The following is a 23,557-nucleotide window of genomic DNA, read 5'->3' as shown; positions in this document are numbered from 1 at the left end:
CCAGACCACAAAAAGTGGGGCAACCAGACAGTATATGTATCTCAGCATCACCTCTGAAGTATCTGTTCAAAAAAAACCTGAATCTGCTCAAGCTTGCCTCTGGATCTTACTAACAGTTTACAGGAAATGTAGGAGGCAGGGGAACACAATAAGTAAAACCACAGGGATGTAGTCAATGAAATAACGAATATGGGAAACTATATAGGACATATGATCCAGTTTCTTCAACATAAATGGTGAGGGAAACCAGGAAAAGATATGTGATATATGAAATAAATGCACTGTGCTTCTCCTATTTTGATCCTAATTGAAGCAAACCAGCCATGAAATATATTTATGAGTGGCATAATTACAGAATTGAGTTAGTATTGATAATATTAAGGGATTATTGCTATTTTTAATGTGGAATAAAGATGTTACCACTATGCCTTTTAAAAGAAAAGCATTCCTTGAGTGATATGTACCGAAATATTCATGGATTAAATCTTACCCTTCTGGGCTTTGCTTCTCAAAAAGTCAGTGCAGTGTTGGGTGTGAGAATGAAAGCATAAATGAAACTAGCTTGGCCGTGAATTGAAGATTATTGAAGCTGGGAAGCAGATGAATGAGGGTCACAGTATGCTGTGCTCTCTACTGTCCTGTGTGTTTAAATTTTTCATAGTCCAAAAAAATTAAGAAGACAGGATTATTCTCTCCATTAGTGCTTACTATGCATGCCAATGTCTCTGTCTCCTCTTTTGCCTCTTTTTGGGGGAGAAAGAATTGGGCAAGTTCACAAAGTGACGTGGAGCTGTTGTAAAAGGCACTTTAAGTAATTCTTCACCCATTAGAATTGTAGAATGAAGTCAAAGTTCTTCAAACTCAGAATGCTGTCTACCTCCTTCTTCCTTTCCTTAAGCCCTGTTAGCACACATTTCCAGTTACACGCACAATTTTCATTGAATGTAGAGACCGTCTCCAAACAAAACGTCTATAAACTTCCAAACTGAACCACTCCAGGTTTGAGCTTTATTGATCAGTGGCCCTTGAAGCTTTTCAACATTATTTTATTTGGGGTGTTATCTGTGGCAGGAAATCATTTGCACACTCCAGAACGCTATCTGGACTTCAAATGCGCAACATGGTCTTAAGAAAATGGCAGCTAGAAACAAGCAGCCCTGTGGCAGTGTGGGGAGCCTGCTTTTTGGAACTGTGCACTGCTGGCTGTAAGTTCACAAGTGGCACCTTTTTTTTTTTTTTAAGATTTATTTATTTATTTGAAAGTCAGAGTTACACACACGCAGAGGTCTTCCATCCACTGTTTCACTCCCCAGTTGGCTGCAACGGCTGGAACTGAGCTGATCTGTAGGGAGGGACCAGGAGCTTCTTCTGGGTCTCCCATGTTCGTGCAGGGGCCCAAGGGCTTGGGCCATCTTCTACTGCTTTCCCAGGCCATAGCAGAGAGCTGGATAGGAAGTGGAGCAGCCAGGACTCGAACCAGCCCCCATATGGCATGCCAGCACCGCAGGCTGTGGCTTGACATGCTCCACCACAGTATCGGCCCCACAAGTGGGACCTTTGTAACAATATATTTGAGACAGTGGTTTATCAAGGCACATTGAAAAGAAACACTGTGTAAGCAATGAAAATATGATGGGCTTCCAAAAGTTCATGGAAATGTGTATTATGAAAAATCTATTTAGGATTTCAAAATTTTTTATATCTAGGTAAGCTTATCTTTTAATTCCATTTTCCCATGGATTTTTAAAAGTACTCTTAAAAAACATTATTTGGGATCGGCACTGTGGTGTAAAGCCATCGCCTGCCGTGCCAGCATTCCATATGGACGCTGGTTCGAGTCCCAGCTGCTCCACTTCCGATCCAGCTCTCTGCTATGGTCTGGGAAGGCAGTGGAGGATAGCCCAGGTCCTTGGGCCCCTGCAACCCACATGGGAGACGCAGAAGAAGTGCCTGACTCCTGGCTTTGGATCGGCATACCTACGGCCATTGTGGCCAGTTGGGGAGTGAGCTAGCGGATGGAAGACCTCTCTTTCTCTCTCCCTCTCCTTCTCTCTCTGTGTAAAACTTTCAAATTAATAAATAAATCTCTTAACAAATTATTTATTTATTTGAAAGGCAGAGTTACAGAGTGGCAGAAGCAGAGAGTGAGGTCTTCCATCCACTGTTCGACTCCTGCAAATGACTGCAATGGCCGGAGCTGGGCTGATCAAAGCCAGGAGCCTGGAGCTTCTGAGTCTCCCAGTTGGGTGCAGGAGTCCAAGGACTTGGGCTATCTTCCATTGCTTTCCCAGGTACATTAGTAGAGAGCTGGAGCAGAAATAGAGCAGCTGGGACTCTAACTGGTGCCTGTATGGGATGCTGGTACCACAGGTGGCAGCTGTACCCACTATGCCACTGCGCTGGCCCCAAAAGTACTCTCTTATATAGAGGGTAAAAGGCATTTTTTTTTTTTTTTTTTGGACAGGCAGAGTGGACAGTGAGAGAGAGAGACAGAGGGAAAGGTCTTTCTTTTCCATTGGTTCATCCCCCAATGACCACTGCGGCTGGCGTGCTGTGGCCAGCGCATGGCGCTGATCCAAAGCCAGGAGCCAGGTGCTTCTCTTGGTCTCCCATGCGGGTACCGGGCCCAAGTACTTGGGCCATCCTCCACTGCACTTCCGGGCCATAGCAGAGAGCTGGACTGGAAGAGGAGCAACCGGGACAGAATCCGGCGCCCCAACCAGGATTAGAACCTGGGGTGCCAGCGCCGCAGGCGGAGGATCAGCCTATTGAGCCGCGGTGCCGGCTGTAAAAGGCATTTTTTTTATAGCCTCTCCCTCTTTCCCTCCACCAACCTAAATAGACCTTTCTCAAATCACCTGTCCAGCTCTTCCAAATAGCTTCATTTCAGCCCCCCAGAAAACTAAAGTTGCCGTGTCTTCATCACAGTGCAACTGCACTGTGCGTGTCGTGCGTGCGCACACACATGCACACACACACACACACAAATAACCTAATTCAATTTAACTCCATTATGTAGCTCCTTTTCCCCGGCCATAGTGGCTAAACTAGACCAACCAGACTTTTCCACAGGATTTTTGATTTCTAGCACTGAGAAAATGAGAACTTTGTGGTGGCTAAAGCTATGATACATAAAACAAAGGAACTGTGCATGGTCATGTTTTCAACCATGTCGGCAAAGCTACTTAGAGAGAGTGGAACTAAGCTAAAGGACGGAGTGAAGCAGGAATAACAATTACTTCTAATTGCTTTGCAGTTACTGGTTCCAGTTAGTCCACTGAGAAACCAGCCACACTCCCATCTTTAGTTCTGTTAGACCTAATAATATCACTGTAATAAATTTCTCCTTTTTGATTCAGATTGGGTTTATGTCACTAGCAATTGAGACTTAATATAGAGCAGATGTCACAAATGATCGCAATATCTGGAGACATAAGAAAGAGGAGCCAGAATCAGCCCCACTGCTCAGAGGCATTCACTAATGCAGTGCGAAAACTTCAGATGAGTCCCTTGTCATTAAATTTGGCCTAGTCATGTTTGTAATGGTAATTAAAGGATACATGGCCTTAAAAGTCTTTTCAGGACTTGGATTTCTTCTTAAAGGAAACAAATCAAGCATGTTCATTAAAAGATTGATGAAAAAAAAAAAGTATTTCTGAGGTTAACCCAAAACTTAGCATAATATTTCACGGGAACATTTGTGTATGAGTGTGTAGGTTGTAAATTCCATGAACCTTACTGAAAAATGAGCAATCGGCAGAAAGATGTTTGAAAATATCTGCTTTTGGCAGGTAAAATCTCATTTTATTACAGAATTCTGTTGTTAAAGGCACAGCTCTGCTGGATTGCAGTCAGTGATGGGATGTTAACAGCCCAGGTAATTTTAAAAGATTCACATGGGGCGGCACTGTGACACAGCGGGTTAACGCCCCAGCCTGAAGCATCGGCATCCCAAATGGGCACTGGTTCTAGTCCTGGCTGCACCACTTCTGATCCAGCTCTCTGCTATGGCCTGGGATAGCTGTGGAAGATGGCCCAAGCCTTTTGGCCCCTGCACCTGCATGGGAGACCTGGAGGAAGCTCCTGGCTCCTGGCTCCTGGCTTCATATCGGTGCAGCTCCGGCTGTTGTGGCCAATTGGGGAGTGAACCAGCGGATAAGAAAAGAAACACAAATGCTGGGCCTTAGAATTACCGATGGTAAAGTATACTTCACACTATAATGCAGTGCTTAAGTTTACTCCACATCTTGTGAACATATATGTCCCTGCCAGTGGGTGTGTCTGTACACATAAGATTAGAGATAAGTTTATTTCAAAGAAAACGGTGGAGAAGAGTGGAACAGATCTGTGAAATTAATCAGAAGCTCTGGTCAGGTTGAAGTGCATACTTACTAATTTATCTTGCGTGCACTGTATCAGAGGTCGTCTGGGTTTATGTCTAGTTAGAATCTAGCATACTGAAATGGGTGCCTGGCTTTATGTCACTAGCAGTTGAAGCCTCATACACAGAAGAGGTCACAAGTGATTGCACACATCTGGGGAGGTAAGAGGAGCTGAGGCAGAAGCGTGCCCCTTCCTCAGAGGCATTCACAAACGTAGTGCAACCAAGGTGGAGCCTGTTTAAAGTTGAAGGATTAGATTTCCAAATGAGGAAGGGCAGCCTTAAGAGGAAATTCTTGGCTTTTGCTTCAGTCTTCCCTTTTTACAACATTATAAGGTGCTTTTATGTTTATATTTTATTATTCATAATAAAGAATACGTTAGCTAAGGTTGCAAAACAGTTTCCGTTGTGTCATAATCCCCTTGTGCCCAGCTGACTCACATCTCCGAAGAACTTTCTGCTTGGTTCGAAGCGTCTGCTGGTCTCTTTCGAGTCATGCATTTTTTGATGCTCAGTACTCTGAAGGAAGTTCACCTTAATTTATAATGATGAAGTAAAGTAAAGAGGCACAGACCGAAGATATACCAAATATGTATACTTAAATTCATTCATTTATGTCTTTATATTTTAAAACTTAGTTGAATAAGCTATCCTTTAAAAGTACATCATTAGCTTTCAAATACGCCAAGTGCTGCTTTTAATACCAAACCAGCCCTACCAAGTGATAATTATATTTTTAATTAAAGTTATTTAAATCATGATTTATTCATTATCAACAAGTAGTTTCATCTACCCTTCTTTTTCCACAACTCTTCCCATATTTGTGGGCTGCTGTTATGACTTTAGGTGTAATGGAAATTATTTTAAAGTCTTTCCTGAGGAGACTTTCAGGCTTTTCTCACTGCTGAACTGGATGCCCGCCTTATTCCTTCATTGGCATTCTTGTAAAGCAGAGAGGAAGGATGTTTAGGCTTGATGGTCTGTTAAGTAATGGACTTGATCAGAAAGATGTGTAAAAAGTTTGGTTAAGAGCCGGCGCCGTGGCTCAATAGGCTAATCCTCCACCTTGCGGCGCCGGCACACCGGGTTCTAGTCCCGGTTGGGGCGCCGGATTCTGTCCCGGTTGCCCCTCTTCCAGGCCAGCTCTCTGCTATGGCCAGGGAGTGCAGTGGAGGATGGCCCAGGTGCTTGGGCCCTGCACCCCATGGGAGACCAGGAAAAGCACCTGGATCCTGGCTCCTGCCATCGGATCAGCGCGGTGCGCCGGCTGCAGCGGCGGCCATTAGAAGGTGAACCAACGGCAAAGGAAGACCTTTCTCTCTGTCTCTCTCTCTCACTGTCCACTCTGCCTGTCAAAAAAATAATAATAATAATAATAAAATAAAAAATAATTAAAAAAAAAAGTTTGGTTAAAGCCTTCAAAACCTGAATCATCTTTATTCTTCACCTTGGTTTGGACAAAGAGTAACTGTAATGAAAACATTCTGCGTGGCTCTTACAAGTATCTTTCATATCTCTAAAGTTACAGTGCATATATAATTTATATATATATAATATATATAATAGGCAAGAACTAGATATCACTACTGGCTTTCAAAGCAGTAAAGTCAGAGATTTTTCTTTTTCTTTTTTATTGGACATGAAGGAAAGACAGTTCAGGGTGCTCCTTACTGTGTATGAGAGCCCACATGATTTTGCAGATGAGGAAACAGCCCCCGCAGTTTCAGAATACCTAGTGTTTAGTGTTACTACCAGTAGCAAAACCAGCATGCATTTCAGTTCATTCATGGCCCAACTGAAATTATGCGTAGTTAATATGTGCCACTTAAATTCTCATCTTATTTTGGGAACTTGGATTTTGCATTCCTTAACTAGTACACTTAAATTTGCAGTTCTAGTGCATTATTATTGTAGCTTTTTCTTCTCTTTTCCTTTCTTTTAAATAGATGAAAATAGGTTTTGCAGGCCTTTAGGTTCCTCTTCATGTCAATAAAAGCCTAAGTATCTAATTGTACTTGAGGACAGCTGTTGAAATTTTCTAGGGTCCTCAGTAGACATTTTTCAAAAGAGGAAATCCAAATGGCCAACAGGCACATGAAAAAATGTTCAAGATCACTAGCAATCAGGGAAATGCAAATCAAAACCACAATGAGGTTTCACCTCACCCCGGTTAGAATGGCTCACATGCAGAAATCTACCAACAACAGATGCTGGCGAGGATGTGGGGAAAAAGGGACACTAACCCACTGTTGGTGGGAATGCAAACTGGTTAAGCTACTATGGAAGTCAGTCTGGAGATTCCTCAGAAACCTGAAGATAACCCTACCATACAACCCAGCCATCCCACTCCTTGGAATTTACCCAAAGGAAATTAAATTGGCAAACAAACAAGCTGTCTGCACCTTAATGTTTATTGCAGCTCAATTCACAATAGCTAAGACCTGAAATCAACCCAAATGCCCATCAACAGTAGACTGGATAAAGAAATTATGGGACATGTACTCTATAGAATACTATACAGCAGTCAAAAACAATGAAACCCGGTCATTTGCAACAAAATGGAGGAATCTGGAAAACATCATGCTGAGTGAATTAAGCCAGTCCCAAAGGGACAAATATCATATGTTCTCCCTGATCGGTGACAACTAACCAACCACAAAAAAGGAAACCTGTTGAAGTGAAAGGGACACTATGAGAAGCAGTGACTTGATCAGCCCTTGTCCTCACTGTTGATGTACAATTTAATGCTTTATCCCTTTTAGTATTTTTTTTTGTTCTAGTTAATAATATTGGTTGAACTCTGTAATCAACACACATTTATTCTTAGGTGTTGAAATTTAACTGAAAATTGATCCCTGTTAAATATATAAGAGTGGAAATATGAGAGGGAGGAGATGTACAATTTGGGACATGCTCAATCGGACTTGCCCCAAATGGTGGAGTTAGAAATGTGCTAGGGGATTCCAATACAATCCCATCAAGATTGCATGTACCAATGCCATCTCACTAGTCCAAGTGATCAATTTCAGTTCACAACTGATCACACTGATAGGTCTAAGAGTCAAAGGGATCACACAAACAAGACTAGTGTCTGTGAATACTAACTGATAGAATAAAAAAGGGAGAGAATGATCCAACATGGGAAGTGGGATACACAGCAGACTCGTAGAATGGCAGCTGTCCTAAACAGCACTCTGGCCTCAGAATCAGCCCTTAAGGCACTCGGATCTGGCTAAAAAGCCCATGAGAGTATTTTAGGCATGGAAAGCCAAGACACTCTGGAAAAGAAAAAAAAAGAGGACCTAAATGAAAGGTCTCTGCGAGTGAGATCCCAGTGGAAAGAAGGGGGCCATCAAAGAAGGAGGTACCTTTCTCTGAAGGGAGGAGAGAACTTCCACTTTGACTATGACCTTGTCCAAAATAAGATCAAAGTCAGCGAACTCAAGAGGCTTCCATAGCCTTGGAAACTCATGACTAGAGCCTAGGGAGATTTCTGACACCATAAACAAGAGTGTCAAATTGTTAAGTCAACAACAGGAGTCACTGTGTACTTACTCCTCATGTGGGATCTCTGTCCTTAATGTGTTGTCCAATGTGAATTGATGCTATAACTAGTACTGAAACAGTATTTTACACTCTATGTTCTGTGTGGGTGCAAACTGATGAAATCTTTACTTAATATATACTAAATTGATCTTCTGTATATAAAGATAATTGAAAATGAATCTTGATGTGAATGGAATGGTAGAGGGAGCAGGAGATGGGAAGGGTGTGGGTGGGAGGGAAGTTATGGGGGGAAAAAGCCATTGTAATCCATAAACTGTACTTTGGAAAATTATATTTACTAAATAAAAGTTTAAAAAAAAAATTCCACAGGAAAAAAAAAAGAGAAATTTTCTAGGGTCCAAGATGAAGGCCTAAGAAAGTAGAAACTATTTAACCTTTAGTATGATCAACTTCATTTTGTATTTCCTATGCTCCCCAACTGTGATAATTCCAGCCAAATTGTGTTCCGGCCCAAGTCATCTGGAAAGGAGAAAATAAGTATTATTATGAAGCAGTCATAGGATTTAAGAAGGCTTGAACTAGTTACTGTAGAGAGGTGATTATTAACCCTTTTTGAGTTATGGCTCTTTTCTAGACTACAATGAAAGCTCTGAACCTTCTCCCTAGAACAGTACACATACGTATATACAGATGTATGTTTTTGTAGATCTCAGTGTATTGTTAGACTCATTTGGATATTCACAGACTGCAGCTTAAGAATTTTTACTCTGTTATCAATAAATACACATAACTGGTGAAATGCCACTTGAAAGTATCCAATTCATTTAACAAGACCATGTTACCTTATTTATTATTGAACTCTAAAACAAAATAATGTAATATGGCCTTTTTCTGAACAATGGGCTTATAAGCATTACCTTAAATCAATACCTCAAAAATGTAAAAAATGAGTGGAAAGTAAATAATCGTATTGTCTTCTCCCTCCCTGTCCTGTCCCAATGGTATGTTACTGTCTGCTCACCAGCTTCTACAGCTCATCAGAGCTTTTTTTTTTCCCCTACTTAACACAGTTAGCCATTAACACCATGCTGTATTCTAAAATGATTTTGGGATCCCAGGCAAGTCTGCTCATCAGCCCAGGGGAGCCTAGAGCCGATGGGAAAGGAATGAAAGCTGCTTATTACAGATTAAGACTGGGTCGGCCAGCGCTGTGACTCAATAGGTTAATCCTCCACCTAGCGGCGCCGGCACACCGGGTTCTAGTCCCGGTTGGGGCACCGGATTCTGTCCCGGTTGCCCCTCTTCCAGGCCAGCTCTCTGCTGTGGCCCGGGAAGGCAGTGGAGAATGTTCCAAGTGCTTGGGCCCTGCACCCCATGGGAGACCAGGAGAAGCACCTGGCTCCTTCCTTCGGATCAGCGCGGTGCGCCAGCCGCAGCACGCCAGCTGTGGCGGCCATTGGAGGGTGAACCAACAGCAAAAGGAAGACCTTTCTCTGTCTCTCTCTCACTATCCACTCTGCCTGTAAAAAAAAAAAAAAAATGTGCCGTGGCTCACTAGGCTAATCCTCCGCCTTGCGGCGCCGGCACACCGGGTTCTAGTCCCAGTCGGGGCACCGGATTCTGTCCCAGTTGCCCCTCTTCCAGGCCAGCTCTCTGCTGTGGCCCGGGAAGGCAGTGGAGGATGGCCCAAGTGCTTGGGCCCTGCACCTGCATGGGAGACCAGGATAAGTACCTGTCTCCTGCCATCAGATCAGCGTGCGGGCTGCGGCGGCCATTGGAGGGTGAACCACTGGCAAAGGAAGACCTTTCTCTGTCTCTCTCTCACTGTCCACTCTGCCTGTCAAAAAAAAAAAAAAAAAAGACTGGGTGCAATGGTCCAACAGGCTCTAATCCCCAGAAAGTCAGTGCAAGTGTTTAGAGTCCAGAATCCCAAACTAGGCAACCCAGTCTAGAGTTTCAAAGGAGGCAGCTTTGTGTGTGTGTCCGTGGGGCGTGATGTGGGGCTGGCAGTAAAGACAGATGAGGAAATATAGGCTGTATTAAAACCGGTTTCATACCCTCGCCCACTCCCTCCCAAACCCTGGTGGAGAGATGACACCCCCAGACTTGCAGAGAGGAGGAGAGTGGAAGCTCTTCAGGTACCTGAACTTGGCTTGCTTTCCTCCCCCAAGGACAGCCCATGTTCCTCTCCCCTTTGCCTGCTCCCCGTATGTGGGTACTTTATTCAGTTTGGTGCCTCTTCTAGGCTCTGCCAGCTTGCTGGCCATAATGTGGTCGTCAGCCCCACAAGGGGCCACAGATACATACCGCAACATAGGATGACTCATTGTGCCCAACATATTTTGCTTTTTGAGACCATAGTACACAGTTATTTTGATTGCCATTGTCACAGCAGGAGCTGTATGTGTGTTCATTGAGTGTTTTTTTTTTTTCTTTTTAAATACTTTTTATGTTCAAATGTGGCTTCAGCATGAGACCTTTTCTTGGATTTGCAAAGGTTGCAGGTCAAGGTTACATTAACAAATCGTATGTCCTAGAAGTCCAGCAGAAGCGAAGCTGCTGGCCTTCCTGGAACTTCTAGTCTATTGAGGGAATAGAAATTCAACACAAATAACTCCATAGTTGACAGTTATGATTTGAAGGAATACTGCAGAGGCTGTGAATAGCATAGATTAGTACAGACCAAGTGATCCTGAAACAAGCAGGCATGGGGCGGGAGGGAGGTTACCCCTAGGACTGCCTCCCAGTGGCAACATTTACACTGAACCTGAAACTTAAGTAGATGAGCCAGTGCTTTGCACACCGGGGTTCCACAAAAGCAGGACTTTGTTTCTTCCCTGGTGCCTGCTACCTTAGTGGTCAACAAAGATTTCTTGAGTAAAGCAATCAGAAGAGGGGCCAGCATCCCATATTGTAGCTCTGGTTCCTGTCCTGGCTGGTTCACTTCTGATCCAGCTTCCGGCTATTGCACAGAAGATGGCCAAGTACTTGGGCCTCTACCACCACGTGGGAGACCAGGCTAGAGTTCCTGACTCCGGCCCCTGGCTTTGGTCTGGGACAGTTATGGCTGTTTCAGCTGTTTGGGGAGAGAACCAGAAATGGAAGATTACCCCTCCCAGCCCTCATCATTTCTACTTTTCAAATAAATGAAGAAACAGATCTTTTTGGGAAAAAAAGGAGAATGACTAGGGAGCTTCCAGCATCTGTTTTGCCCTCTTAGCCCTCTCCTTCCCTACCACAGTGATTCCTGTTCTTCCATTCCCATACTGCTTTGAGGTGTTCCTCTCGAAACTGAAAATACTCCTTGTTCTCTTGTTATGGCTCAGCCAAAGCTAGAAACATTGAAAATTTCCACAAGTGCAAATGGTAGTAGAAATGAAATGCTGGAACAATTAAATAAGAACTCAAGATCTTTCCGGCCCCAAAATTCTACAGAATTGATTTTTGTGTAATGTTTTTAAAATTAAATCTCTTTCTGGCTTTTCCATCTAAGTAAAAATGAAAGGTTATACATTGAATACGTATAGACTCAAGCTATAGACATTTTAAAGGCTTCATGATAACTTGAAGTCAGGAAAATTAACCAACCAAGTGTATGCATCTTTGCAGAAGTTTTCTTTTCTTTGGACTCAGTACTGTGTATCCTAGACTTCATGATTTTAATGTGATCCCAGGTAGATTATCCTGAAGCTTGTTTTCCAGGGGAGTTTAGCCCAAGAGCAATATAATCGTTAGACAATTCCTCATATCTTAAGTCTGCCATCCAAAATTCTCGTTTCTCGCCTCACCACTCACAAGGTTTTCGGTGAAACGGCGAGGACTTGAAAGCAGTGCCTGTAGCTTCCCAGATCTGAAATTCTCCTCTGGGAGCTGTTTTCTTGGCGGTTTGTGCCTGCGACAGTGTGACTTCCATCTGCCACTCCGGGGCCAGGGGCCTGCTGCGCGCCCTGCAGTCCCATCTTTCATGACTGGCCATTCAGCCACCTTTCAGCGCGCCTCAAAGGGCTCGGCAGCCGCAGGAGCGCCTAATCTCCCAGGTAGCCTCCTCCTCGAAGCACCTGCGGGGCGTGCTGTTCCCGGCCAGCAGGATGCCACTCTGGGCTGGCTTCCTAATCCCTCCGACTCACTGGGGAAGGAGGTCGCGGGGCTGGGAAAGTGAAAAGAAAAGCCAGGGGCCGGCCGCGCGGCGCGAACACAATGTCAGCGCCGGGCCGCCAGCGGCTGCGCCACAATCAGCGCCAGCTGCAGCCCAATTAAGCTCAACAGGTCACAGGTGTTCCAGACAGAGGATGCTTTTAACAAAACCACTTTTTTGAAAATACCTAAGACTTTTTAAAGCACTGCAGCCGATTTCTTTGGGTTGGATTCTTTAAAGCTATTTAGTGCACTTGAAATTCAAAGCAGCTGAGATTAGGCCTGACTGGGAGGCGGGGCCCTGCCGGCAGGCTCCGTGTGCAGCTGCAGTGTGGGCAGCGGCCGGGGCTGTGCACTCATCCATTCGCCGGAGGAATGGCTGGGAGGCCGTGGCCTTGTGCAGTCTCCAGGAGACAGCTGTAGCTTTCCTGTAAACTTAGAAGCAGCCTTGCCGTGCGCTAGCCAAGCCGGGTGTGGAAATTTCAGCTTTTGGGAGCTACTTTGCCTCATCCGAGGTCAGCCAGAACAAGAGCTTCCTCTTCTGCCGCATTTCAGTTGCCGCCTTTGTTTTCTCCAGAGACCCGGTTGCCCCCTGTGCCTCTTGGGGGTGGGGGTGGGGCAGCGTAGGGAGTGACAAGCGGAACTTAAATTGGTTAAGGGACCTTCACAACTGTGTGACACTTCCACCTTTCTGGAAAGATACAGATAGTCTCCCAGAGATACTTGGGAATTTGTCCATGAAGGTTGAGGTGGAATTTCCAGTTCTTGGGTCCCCTACTCCCCAGGCCTGTCGCAGCAGCATCCCTCCTCTCATGGGCACATTGGCATCACTGTAACCTGCTCACAGCCCACAGCAAGCAAGTGCACGTATCCCCAGGTCTTACCTAGCAGTGCAAGTGACTGTGCTAAACTTTGTTACCGGATTCCTCATCTCAGCCAGGAAGCTAGGGCTACTGTGGAACTGAACAGAACAAGGGAAGGCATACAGCACAGCAGGGATGAATAATCAAACGCTTGCCCACATATGCAGGTCTTCCTTCCCCTGGTTCAGCTTTTGGTTAACAGTCTATTCCCTGACTGTTTATCATAGCATTTTGAAAACTTTTTACTGCCTGCTTGGAAACCACGTTGGTTTTGGTTTTTGCAGTGTGCCTGTTCCTATTTTGCTAAGCTGAGCCACCTGTTTAAACTCTTGTCCCATGGATTGGGGGAAAGAACCATAGGCTATGTTTAAGAGGTTTCGGTTTTTTTGCACAGTGAAGTAAGACATTGTTCTTATTCTTGGCATTCAGAATTCTGCACAATTGCCTCTTTTGCCCTTTTGCATTTAAAAGTGAGGTAATTAGATTTCCCAAGGTTCATTGGTCAAGAGCCTTCTCCTCCTGGGGAGTTGCTTCCCCACACAGCTCCCAAGTGGAGCTGTCTCACGTAATCCATTTATTGCTGCATTGTTCTAAAGGCACTGCTTTTGCAGAGGGCAAGCATAGCATGAAAATTCAGGCTCCTGTGTCCCTGTGCTTTCATCGCTGAGTTGCTTCCTGCATCAGAAAACCATTACGACTTTATTCGGTGACTGTTTTGAGGATTTTGAAACTTTCACTTAAAATCCTTTCCTTTCCGTCCTCTTAGGAATTTGTCGCAAATATGCCTAAATCTTTTCATATAGCGATTTCTGGCTTTTCTTTTTCTTTGTCAGATATATTAGTTATTGCTGCCAAATAAATGGAAAGAGAATTAGTGATAAGTAGCATCAACTAAACCAGTGCCATGGCCACTGACACAAAAACACGTCCTAGTCTAGCTCCGACAGTGAGGGCTCGGGCCCATTCCAAGTCTTTTGCCTTATTTTCTTGTTTCCATCGCAGATGATGCTTCACCTTTTCAAGCTCAGGTTTCAATTTTTTGTTCAAAACTGAGTAAGAATGTACATGCGGCTTCACAGAGCCAGCAAAGGTATTTGCATTTTTGTAGCCTAATAACAAAAGCAACCTTGCAGGTAGCTAGTGAGTAATCATTGAAATGATCTGCAGGCTTTAGGGGAAGAGGACGAGATAGTGAAGGGATTAGGGAGAAAGCTTCCAAAGGCTCTTTGCCAAAGAAGTTAAGGAGTTCCAATGGCCAAGCGTTGTCATTCTAAATAGGATAGTTTAACATTCCAGTCTGTGGTTCAAATTCAACTAATCGTCTACACTTCTTTTCAGAGAAGTTGGTTCTTCTGTGGCCTCCTGGGAAAAAATCAGCTGAATTCGGCCGTCACTGAAACATCCCAGACTCCATCTGGTTTCAGATGTGACACCAACAAAGTGATGGGCTTCGTGGCCCCCGTGTACACTGGAGAAAGCGGGTGGAGGAGACACTGACTTACCTCATTAGGTTTTCTTAGAAACCTTACAGATAGTAATGAGAAAGGTGCAATTTAAATTGAAAGCCTTTCAGTCCTCAGAGCAATAGGTATTGCAGCATTATTGGTAAATGTCCCGGAGTCTTTCTCAGCACGGCCACACACCAGGGAATTGTCTGTCCCCTGTAACCAGCTTTGATGCCTTCTGTTGCTGTTCTTTGACTAGTAAGCATCCTGGTCTCCCCAGCTTCGCTCCTCCTGCTTGGCCCTGTCTCTGTCTTCCCAGTCCTTAACCATGCCGTTCTTTGTGCCCCGTTCCCTATTCTCTCTATTCTGGAATAGGGGAAAGCAAAATTCGAAGAATATGAGTGGCAGGAGCTATTTAGGAAGATGATGGGTGTGGGTGAGCATCTCCCAAGCAGGTACTGAAGCTCCCCGGCAGAGCATTTACAAGGTGTTCTGCCAGAAACCAGGAGGGAAAGGGTGCTGGGCAAACAGCAGGGGTCTCAGCTGGTTCAGACTGCTGGGTACTTTCTAAACAGTACAGATGGATTGCTCACTGTTCTGCAACCTTGGCAGTCCAAGATCCAGGTGCTAGCAGACTGGGTGTCTGGTGAGGGCTTCTTCCACATAGATGACCATGCTTCCAGCTGCAGCTTCACCTGGTGTAGGGGCTAACAGGCCACCTCAGCTGGCTTTGGTAAAAGCACCGATCCCATCCAAAGGCAATGAATGACCTCCTGCTTCTTAATACTGTTTCACTGGAGATTACATTTCCACATACAAATTCTGGAGCAAACTTTTTTTTAATGCACTGGGGTAGAGAAAATTAAATGGATTGTCGTTGCTTCACAGAATCTTTAAAATTTGATCATGCACTGTGGGGCATAGAATTGTGTGGTTCAAAACTGGTTTGATCATGGAATCCCTGCTCCCCTGAGCAGACGCTGGTAACTCAAAGGGAAGTGCTGGCGTGGGCCATGGCAGCAAACGGGAGAGCAGGAAATATCCTGTCTGGGAACTCACGCCAAAGTAGTGGCTTCCAGAGCAAAGACAAACCAGTCCTCAGGCAGTGGGTGTCCTAATACTGCCCTTCCCAAACCTACCTTTGCCTTAGGAAAGAAGAACCAATAATCCAATTAATTCTTTTCCTTTGGGAATTTCTACCAAAAAGCCCTTTCTAGGATAAAAACTAAAAACAAAAGGAACCTGTAGGAGTTGTGTTGTGCCAGCAACTTGAACATCCACTGCTTGTAGGTTTGACTTAAGAGCTTTCTTCTTCTTTTTTTTTTTTTTTTTAAACAAGTGGACAGTGAGAGAGAGAGACAGAGAGAAAGGTCTTCCTTTGCCATTGGTTCACCCTCCAATGGCCGCCACGGCTGGCACACCGCGATGATCCAAAGGCAGGAGCCAGGTGTTTATCCTGGTCTCCCATGCGGGTGCAGGGCCCAAGCACTTGGGCCATCCTCCACTGCACTGCCGGGCCACAGCAGAGAGCTGGCCTGGAAGAGGGGCAACCGGGACAGAATCCAGCGCCCCGACCGGGACTAGAACCCGGTGTGCCCGGCACCGCAAGGTGGAGGATTAGCCTAGTGAGCCGCAGTGCTGGCCTTGACTTAGAGCTTTCAAGATGACTAACTTTTGCTGTCCCAGTGGCCACAGACCTTTGAGAACTCTTATCGTTGATCTTTTTAGTGATAATTGGTGGAAATTAACTCTTCTTTTCTTTTATTCTCGATTGGGCTCCTGAGGCTGTCAGTGTACTCGCTGGTCCATTTGTCCCCTGCCTTGCTGCTTCTTGGCTCACTTTCTTCCATCTAATTGGAATGGCCTTTCCCTATCTGTGTACTAAATGCTGCCCTTCTCACTTTGGTTTACAAAGCAATATTTTCTTCCTTCTCCCCACACCAATGCACTCTCCTTTGGCCTTCCTGATAGCACGTCTGCTTCCAGGCCACACAGGGCAGTTCACCTTGTCTGTCCCTCCTGGTTCCTGAGCCCTAGAGGATAGGGACTATGCCTTGGACATCTCTCAATCTCCCACCTGGCCTCCTAAAGTTATTGCACAGATCAGCATTCAGTGGATGTGAATGGATAAGACTAGCTACGTTTTCATGGTGTCCTGTACAGCTCTCAGTTACTGGCTGCATGTTGCTAAGTGAAAGTGACAGGAAAGTTAAAGTAGCAGAAAGGTTTATCCAAATGACTGCCTTCTCAAGGCTTCTCTTAGAAATTAAAAAAGAAAAAATCAGGGGCGTGTTTACTGAAGCAGGTATTGAGTCTGGGCAGTTGTTATGCCATCCTAGGAAATAGGGGCAGCTGGGACACTTTCTCTTTTTTTTTTTTAAGATTTATTTATTTATTTGAAAGTCAGAGTTACAGAGAGAGGAGAGGCAGTGAGAGAGAGAGAGAGAGGTCTTCCATCCGCTGGTTCACTCCCCAGATGGCCACAACGGCTGGAGCTGCGCCAATCTGGAGCCAGGAGCTTCTTCTGGGCCTCCCATGTGGGTGCAGGGGCCCAAGGACTGGAGCCATCTTCCACTGCTTTCCCAGGCCATAGCAGAGAGCTGGATTGGAAGTGGAGCAGCCGGGACTTGAACCGGCGCCCATATGGGATACCAGCACTGCAGGCAGTGGCTTTTCCCACTATGCCACAGTGCCGGACCCAGCTGTGACACTTTCACATGTGGCTGGGGAGTACCAATTTTCAGCTGCTCTCTCATTTTTTTGTGTGTCTTAAAAGGTTCTATAGGTCATTCTCATCTAAGCCAAAGGTTTCTCAGTGATCTGGTCAAACTCTGTCCAAGCTTTCTTTATCTCACAGTTTGTAGTTCTCTAAATTGGATAGAACTGTGTAGACCAGTCCTGATGAATATGGTACGAGAATTCTCTAAAGTTCACCTGCACTAAAGCCCCAGGGCACAAACATCCACCTTCCAAATGGTCACTGCTGCTCTGACCATGTCTCAATACTCGTGTGTGCCCCCTTTGTCACTACCATGGAAACGATCACAAAAAGCAAGTTATAGCTCTTAGAAAAATCTGAAGATTCAGGTGTGAAAGAGGGAAAGCTGATATGCAAAGAGGGACTGCCCAGGGGGACTGACCCAAGGACAACCTTTTAGGTCTCGGAGACATACCACTTGCCTACATGGCTGTGCCTTGTCAAGCTACCCAGGAATCCAGGCCAGAAACAGTCGTTTCTTCCTCTCCCCGTCGGCTCCCTTTCTCAGAGGAGCAGGCAGTGCCAGTCACCACCAGCTGGGTGAACCAAATCCAAGGCCTTTTTGTGAGGCTGCAGGAAGCATTTTGGTCTCTTCTCCTTCCTTGTTCAGCCCAACTCCCATAGTGTCACACCACCAGCACTTCACATGTAGTCATCTGGCCTCTGTGTTTGACCTGTGTCCGTCACACTTTACCCCTTTTAGCAAGGTCACTACAGTGTGCAAAACCTAGAGGCGTCAGTCCCATCACAGATTAGGTACCCAGTAACTGTGTAGCCGTTATGCACTGGGCCAGCAAGTGTGCGGGACACAATATTGCCCTTAGTCGGAGGAGAGTCGCCGTGAACATGGCCCCTGTGTGGCCACAGGGGAGGCTCCACCGTGCACTGGACATTCAGTGCTCCTTGCGTCTCCAGTGTTTCTTCAGACTTTTAGACCTACAGCCATTGCTTCAAATTCTTGTCCTAATGGAAAAAAAAAAAAGTCCTGCTCAGATAGGGAGTGGGTGGGGACTCTCCCACCTTAGTCGCTTGGCCTCCTGTTGTGGAGATCCCTGAGATCCCCTTGGAACACAGTGGAGCAACTCAGTAGCCAGTTTTGCACACTGAGCACTTCACAGGATTTACCATGCTTATTAATTATCACATTCTTCTTTTGAAAAGAACTCTTTTTGCACCAGAACACGTGATGAAGTGGTTTTTCTAATCCCTGGAAGTTGTGTTTTTTGTTTTTTGTTTTTTGTTTTTTTTTTTTTTCAACAAGTTGGTAGCCACTTTCTTTTTGGGAAAGCATTAACATGCATAACCACCACAGTTAACTTCAGTGCTCACTAATGAAGCCCAGAAGTAATAGTTACATTGTTGTAATTTGACAAAGCCATCCAAATCTATGCCTGTTTTTTTGAAAGCTCCCTAAACATGCTGCTAAATCCTTTAAAAAGCTACTAAACTGCTTTGGCAGCCATTAGCCCAGCCTAAGCAGAGGAACTCTTTTCAGTAAGTGAACAAACAGAGAAAATATGCTGAATGGCTGGACAAATGTGTTTCAGCTGGCCCTTTCATTTACCGATATAAGGGTGCAGTCAGTATCAATCACTGTTTTCCCTGTTGCCCTGAAAATCACAATATCTCTTTTCATCCCTCCAGCTCTTTTCAGCACAGTAATGTGTCTTTAGAATGACACTCGCATCAGCCTGCTTCCTCTGTCTGAAGTCCAGGGAGCTTAAAAACACATTTCAGGATTCCTGAACCTTCCTCCCCTTCCGTTCTGCTGCCGCCTACTCCATCCTCCCTCCCCCTGCGTCCACTCCGCCCCCTCCCCAGATTCTTTTCCATTCTTCCAACTTTGCTCACTGAGTACACAGAATTCACTTCTCTGTTTTAATACAGCCCTCGGCAAATGTCCACAACCCAGCCTGCGGGCCCTGAGATTTAAGGGCTCCCTGTGAAGAAGAGCTCATCCCGTGGGGTGTCTGGGCTGATGAGCACAAGTACACACTCCCAGAGTATCTCCTTCCACATCGGCGTCACCCCAGGCCATCCTGGGTTGGTGTGCCTGAGTGCACGCCTGTTTCACCTTCACAGTTAGGAGCCGCTACCAAGTCTTAGACGTATTTTGTTGCTGCTGGGTCTTAATAAGTTGTCCTGGAATGAAGGAAAGAACAGAAAACTCCATGTATAAGTACTTCTTATCCGTATGAAAACTTAAGTGGAATATCTCCAGCAAATAAGTGTTAACTGCATGTTTACAGCTTTAGAAGTTGCCACAGATGACTATTTGGAATATTACTTTTCTGGAAAGGTATTGATGATTGTCTCCCTCCCTTTTTTTTCTGTATTTCAGATTATAGCCGTCTGTAGAGAGGCTGCTCTCCTGGCTCTGGAAGAAGACATTCAAGCCAACTGCATTATGAAAAGGCATTTCACTCAAGCCTTGAGCACTGTCACACCTAGAATTCCTGAGTCACTGAGACGTTTTTATGAAGAATATCAGGAGAAGAGTAGGCTGCACACCTTCTGAGAAGATATACATATTCGTTATGATTAACCCTTTCTAGAGAAAATTTATTTCCTTTAAAAAATTTGTCGTGAGCGTTAAAAGAAATCCTTAATGTGGACGGCACGTCTGAAGTGCATTCACTGAAACTGAGGGGCTTCAGTGCTTACAAACATTTTGAATCGATAGGGATACGATGAGAGTATCTCGCTGTGAGTTTAAGTCAGTTTTGATTGACAATGTGTGCTAAACTCTAAAAAGCAAACATTGAGCTTTTTCAGTTTTGTGCTGGTCCATTCATGCTGCGAAATGATTTCCTTACCCCAGAATCTGTTTTGGTACCTTCCTAAGTGCCAAACCTGTGGGTTCCATTTTCGTAGAAGAATATGGAAAATGTATGTGAGTGAATGCATGGTGAGAAATAGTCACAAATCTTCATTTTGAAGGCCAGCCAGTGAATGTGGTCTTGTTTCCCAAAAAAAATGTTTTTGTTTTCATTATAATATGCCTGCATTTTTGCTTTAGCCTCTTTACATGAACCTAGGCAAAAATTAAAAAGTAAAGGAATTAAGAGTTACTTCATATAATACAATGCCCTTTGAAAGTTTAAAAAATTTTAAGTGTAAGCCCACTATAAGCCTAGAGCAATAGGCTTGGTTTTGTTTTCATAAATGCTATAAATAAATCAAGTGAAGTATTCGTGTTTTAACTTGCACATACATTCAGGTTGACAGTGAACTTTATGGTTCAAAGATAATCCAGGTTGTACTCTTAATCAGATTGTTTTCTGTTGTAGTCCAGGTATATTTATGCTCCTAGTTATTCTTATAATTTGACACCCTAGTGTTCCATAAATACCCTCAGGAAAGCTTTCAGAAAGTGATCCCCAGACTTCCGATTAGAAGCTAGCTAGACTCCACTTCAGTTTGTTCAATATAGATCAGTGAAAAGTCCCAGAAAGACAAGCCAGGCAAGAAATACTTGACTGTCAGAGTGAACAGGCCGTACTGTTCCTTGGGGACAGATATTCAGAACCGACATCTCAGCTGTTTCATCCTGTGACTATCAGATTTGAAAGGCAACATAGGTTTACCAATATATAAAACCATGAAGAGACACAGAGTATTATTTAGAACTTTGCTGTCAGGTGTAATAACCACTAGTTACACATGGCTGTTTACATTATAATTAAATAATACTAAACATTTAGTTTGTCAGACAGGTTAGCTACATTTCAAGTGCTCAGCACCACAAGTCCAAGTGTCTACCATTCTGAACATTTGGAGTATAGAGTATTTCCATCAATCAGAAATTTCTGTTGGATACTGCTGATTTAGAAAATAAGGCCAACACATCAACATAAATAGAAACTCAAAATTACTTTCATGTTTTTCCATTTTCTCTTCAGTTAACGTCTATAAAGAAAATTATGAAAAGAGAGAACTTTTACTTCTTCCCTAATGAATACATGGCTGAGGGTACAGGAAAATAAGATAAAAACTTACACTCCAGGACCTACACAAGAAATTGAAAGAGACCTTATTCCCAGGTAACAGCCCGACTGGTGAGCCTGAGAGCTGGGTGGTAGGCAGGAGGGAGTGCCAATGTCAGTATGTCAGCCCTTCAATCCATGTGACATAGAAGTTATCACCCAGCTGGCCCATCATGCCCAGTGTAGACTAGAAAGGACAGTCTGTCAAGAACCACCAAGTTTATAAGGAGCCTCTGATTTGGCCTGGCCTGTGGATTAAAAAAGAGAGGGCGGGCTGGGCTGGGCTGGGGGACTCTTGGAGAATTCTAAGGGCTTAGAATTCCATGGTTCCTGAGTTTGAATCCATACCACCTTCAAATTCATAGAATTTGAGAGCCTACATGTTAACATGAAAACATGGATCCTAGCTAATTCCAACAGCTAACACCCAGCTTACAAAGAGTTTATAATCACAAAGGATGGGGACCAATGGGGCCTCATACTGTGCTGGTGGAAGCATAAATTGGTACAGCCACTTTGGAAAAAACATATCTAGTAGTAGTGAAGAGCCTGTAATCCAAAAATTGTCCCTAGTATAATAACCCAGAGCAAGTCTCACATGTGTCTAATGAAGTAATAAGAAAGTCTATAGCACCATTATTTGAAAATAGGAAACTCAGGGCTGGCACTGTGACATAGCAGGTAAAGCTGCCGCTTGCAATGCTGGCATCCCTTGTGGGTACCAGTTTGAGTCCCCGCTGCTCTACTTTCAATCCAGCTCCCTGCTAATGCACCTAGGAAAGCAACAGAAGATGGCCCTTGTGCTTGGGCCCCTGCCACTCATGTGGGCGATGCAGAACAAGCCAAGGAAACTAAAGGCAATTAAATATCCACCAATAAGAAAAATGGGATTTATTTGGAATAGTCATATCATGAAAATTAGAGCTACATACAAATAAGTAAACAGATGAATCTCAAAAGTTGAGCAAAAGAATAATGACTTAGAATTATACTTAAGATTCTTAACGTTTTAAGCATGAAGAATGCATGTTGTTTGAGTTGTATATAGTGAAAGACTACATAAATGAAAGTGAAAAGCATCAAATACTACATGGGATTATCCTCAGGGGGAAAAGTTGGGGTACTTCAATTGTATCAATCATGTTTCATATCTTAAACTGGGTGCTGGGAGTACAAGTGCTGATTGTAATATAGCCTACACTCTCTGTATGCCTGAGTATTTCATGGTAATGTTTAAAAGATAAGCCTCAGGCCAACATCACAGTCATATCATTCATTTTACTTCCATAGACTTCTGTTGCAATCCACAGTGCCCACAGCAAGAAGGTAAATAAGAGATCAGGCTTTTGAGAACCCAGGAAATAAGTTGAGAGGATGTGTTGACAGCGTGTAGGTAACACCTGCCTTGTGGCTTAAGAGACATTAAATGCGAGAGTAATCTCTTTCCACGGCCCTGTGGTTGTGCAAAAAAGCTGGCAGTTAAGAATGTTAAAGGATTTTAGAGCACTATGTCTTCAGTCTGTTATAAAACAGTTACTTCTATATCTCCAGATATCCAATTCTTAACCACTAAAAAAGCATGCTATTCCTTTATTTGTAGTTTGTACCCTTTTCCCAACAGTACCACTAGAAATCTGAGTCACACAAAAGAGCGGGTCAGGTGTCACTAAATACAGTTTACTCCAGCTGCATCTCCATGAGGGTTTTATTTGTAATTTCAGAGTTTCATGTTGATGGTTTTAAAATAGCATTTGACCCTACTATTTGGGTTTGTTTGTAGTGGAATACATGGTGTAGTAGATGGAACACTTAAGTTCAGCAAGGAAAGAAAATGACCAGCTTCCTGTCTTAGGAAGACAGCTTATTTTTTTGGCATCTGATGAAAAGTTTACCTTTGGTCCAGATTCTTGTGGGAGTTTCAGAAATGTTCAGATTGACATGTCTTTTCAGTGTTCAAAAAAATTTAGCTTGTATAGGAAATTTTTTTGAGGTTTATTTTATGTATTTCAAAGGCACAGTTAGAGGGAGAAACAGGGAAAGAGAGGTGTTCCATCCACTGGTTCACTCTCCAAATGGCTGCAACAGCCAGGATTGGGCCAGGCCAAAACCAGGAGCTTCTTCCAGGTCTCCCACATGGGTGCAGGGCCCCAAGCATTTGGACCATCTTCGCTGCTTTCATAGGCCACTAGCAGAGAGCTAGATCAGAAGTGGAGCAGCCAGGCCTCGAACCCATGCCCATATGGAGTACCGGCGTCTCAGGTGGCAGCTTTACCTTCTAGGCCATAACAGCAACCCCAATTTTTTTCTTCTAACAAACCTACAAGAAAGGTTTCTAACTTGTATTTTTTCCTGACCAAGAAGCTGCACTAACTTCTAATGTATTTCTAATGTATAAAGAGATTTTTAAAATAATATACAGGTTTCAGATTTTGAAAAACAATGATTGAATTTATAGAAGATCCAAATTTATCTTAATTTGGAAG

General features: G+C 44.1%; 1 protein-coding gene across 6 annotated transcripts in view; it reads left to right on the top strand.

The window, feature by feature from the left end:
• Window positions 1–20,279, top strand: part of AFG2A (AAA ATPase AFG2A) — a 307,467-nt gene extending 287,188 nt beyond the window's left edge. For all 6 annotated transcript variants that reach the window (XM_051819827.3, XM_002717260.6, XM_070047622.2 and 3 more), the window contains one exon: window positions 19,430–20,279. In XM_051819827.3, coding sequence (XP_051675787.3) covers window positions 19,430–19,606 — 177 coding nt within the window. In that variant the 3' untranslated portion in view covers window positions 19,607–20,279. The remainder of the gene's footprint in view (window positions 1–19,429) is intronic.
• The last annotated feature ends 3,278 nt before the right edge of the window (window positions 20,280–23,557 follow it).

The sequence above is a fragment of the Oryctolagus cuniculus genome, chromosome 8 (genome assembly GCF_051225735.1).
Source record: "Oryctolagus cuniculus isolate XC-2025 breed Fujian yellow rabbit chromosome 8, ASM5122573v1, whole genome shotgun sequence".
NCBI classification, from domain to species: domain Eukaryota; kingdom Metazoa; phylum Chordata; class Mammalia; order Lagomorpha; family Leporidae; genus Oryctolagus; species Oryctolagus cuniculus.
The sequence above is the reverse complement of the archived record's forward strand: the minus strand, read 5'-3'. Positions and strand labels throughout refer to the sequence as shown.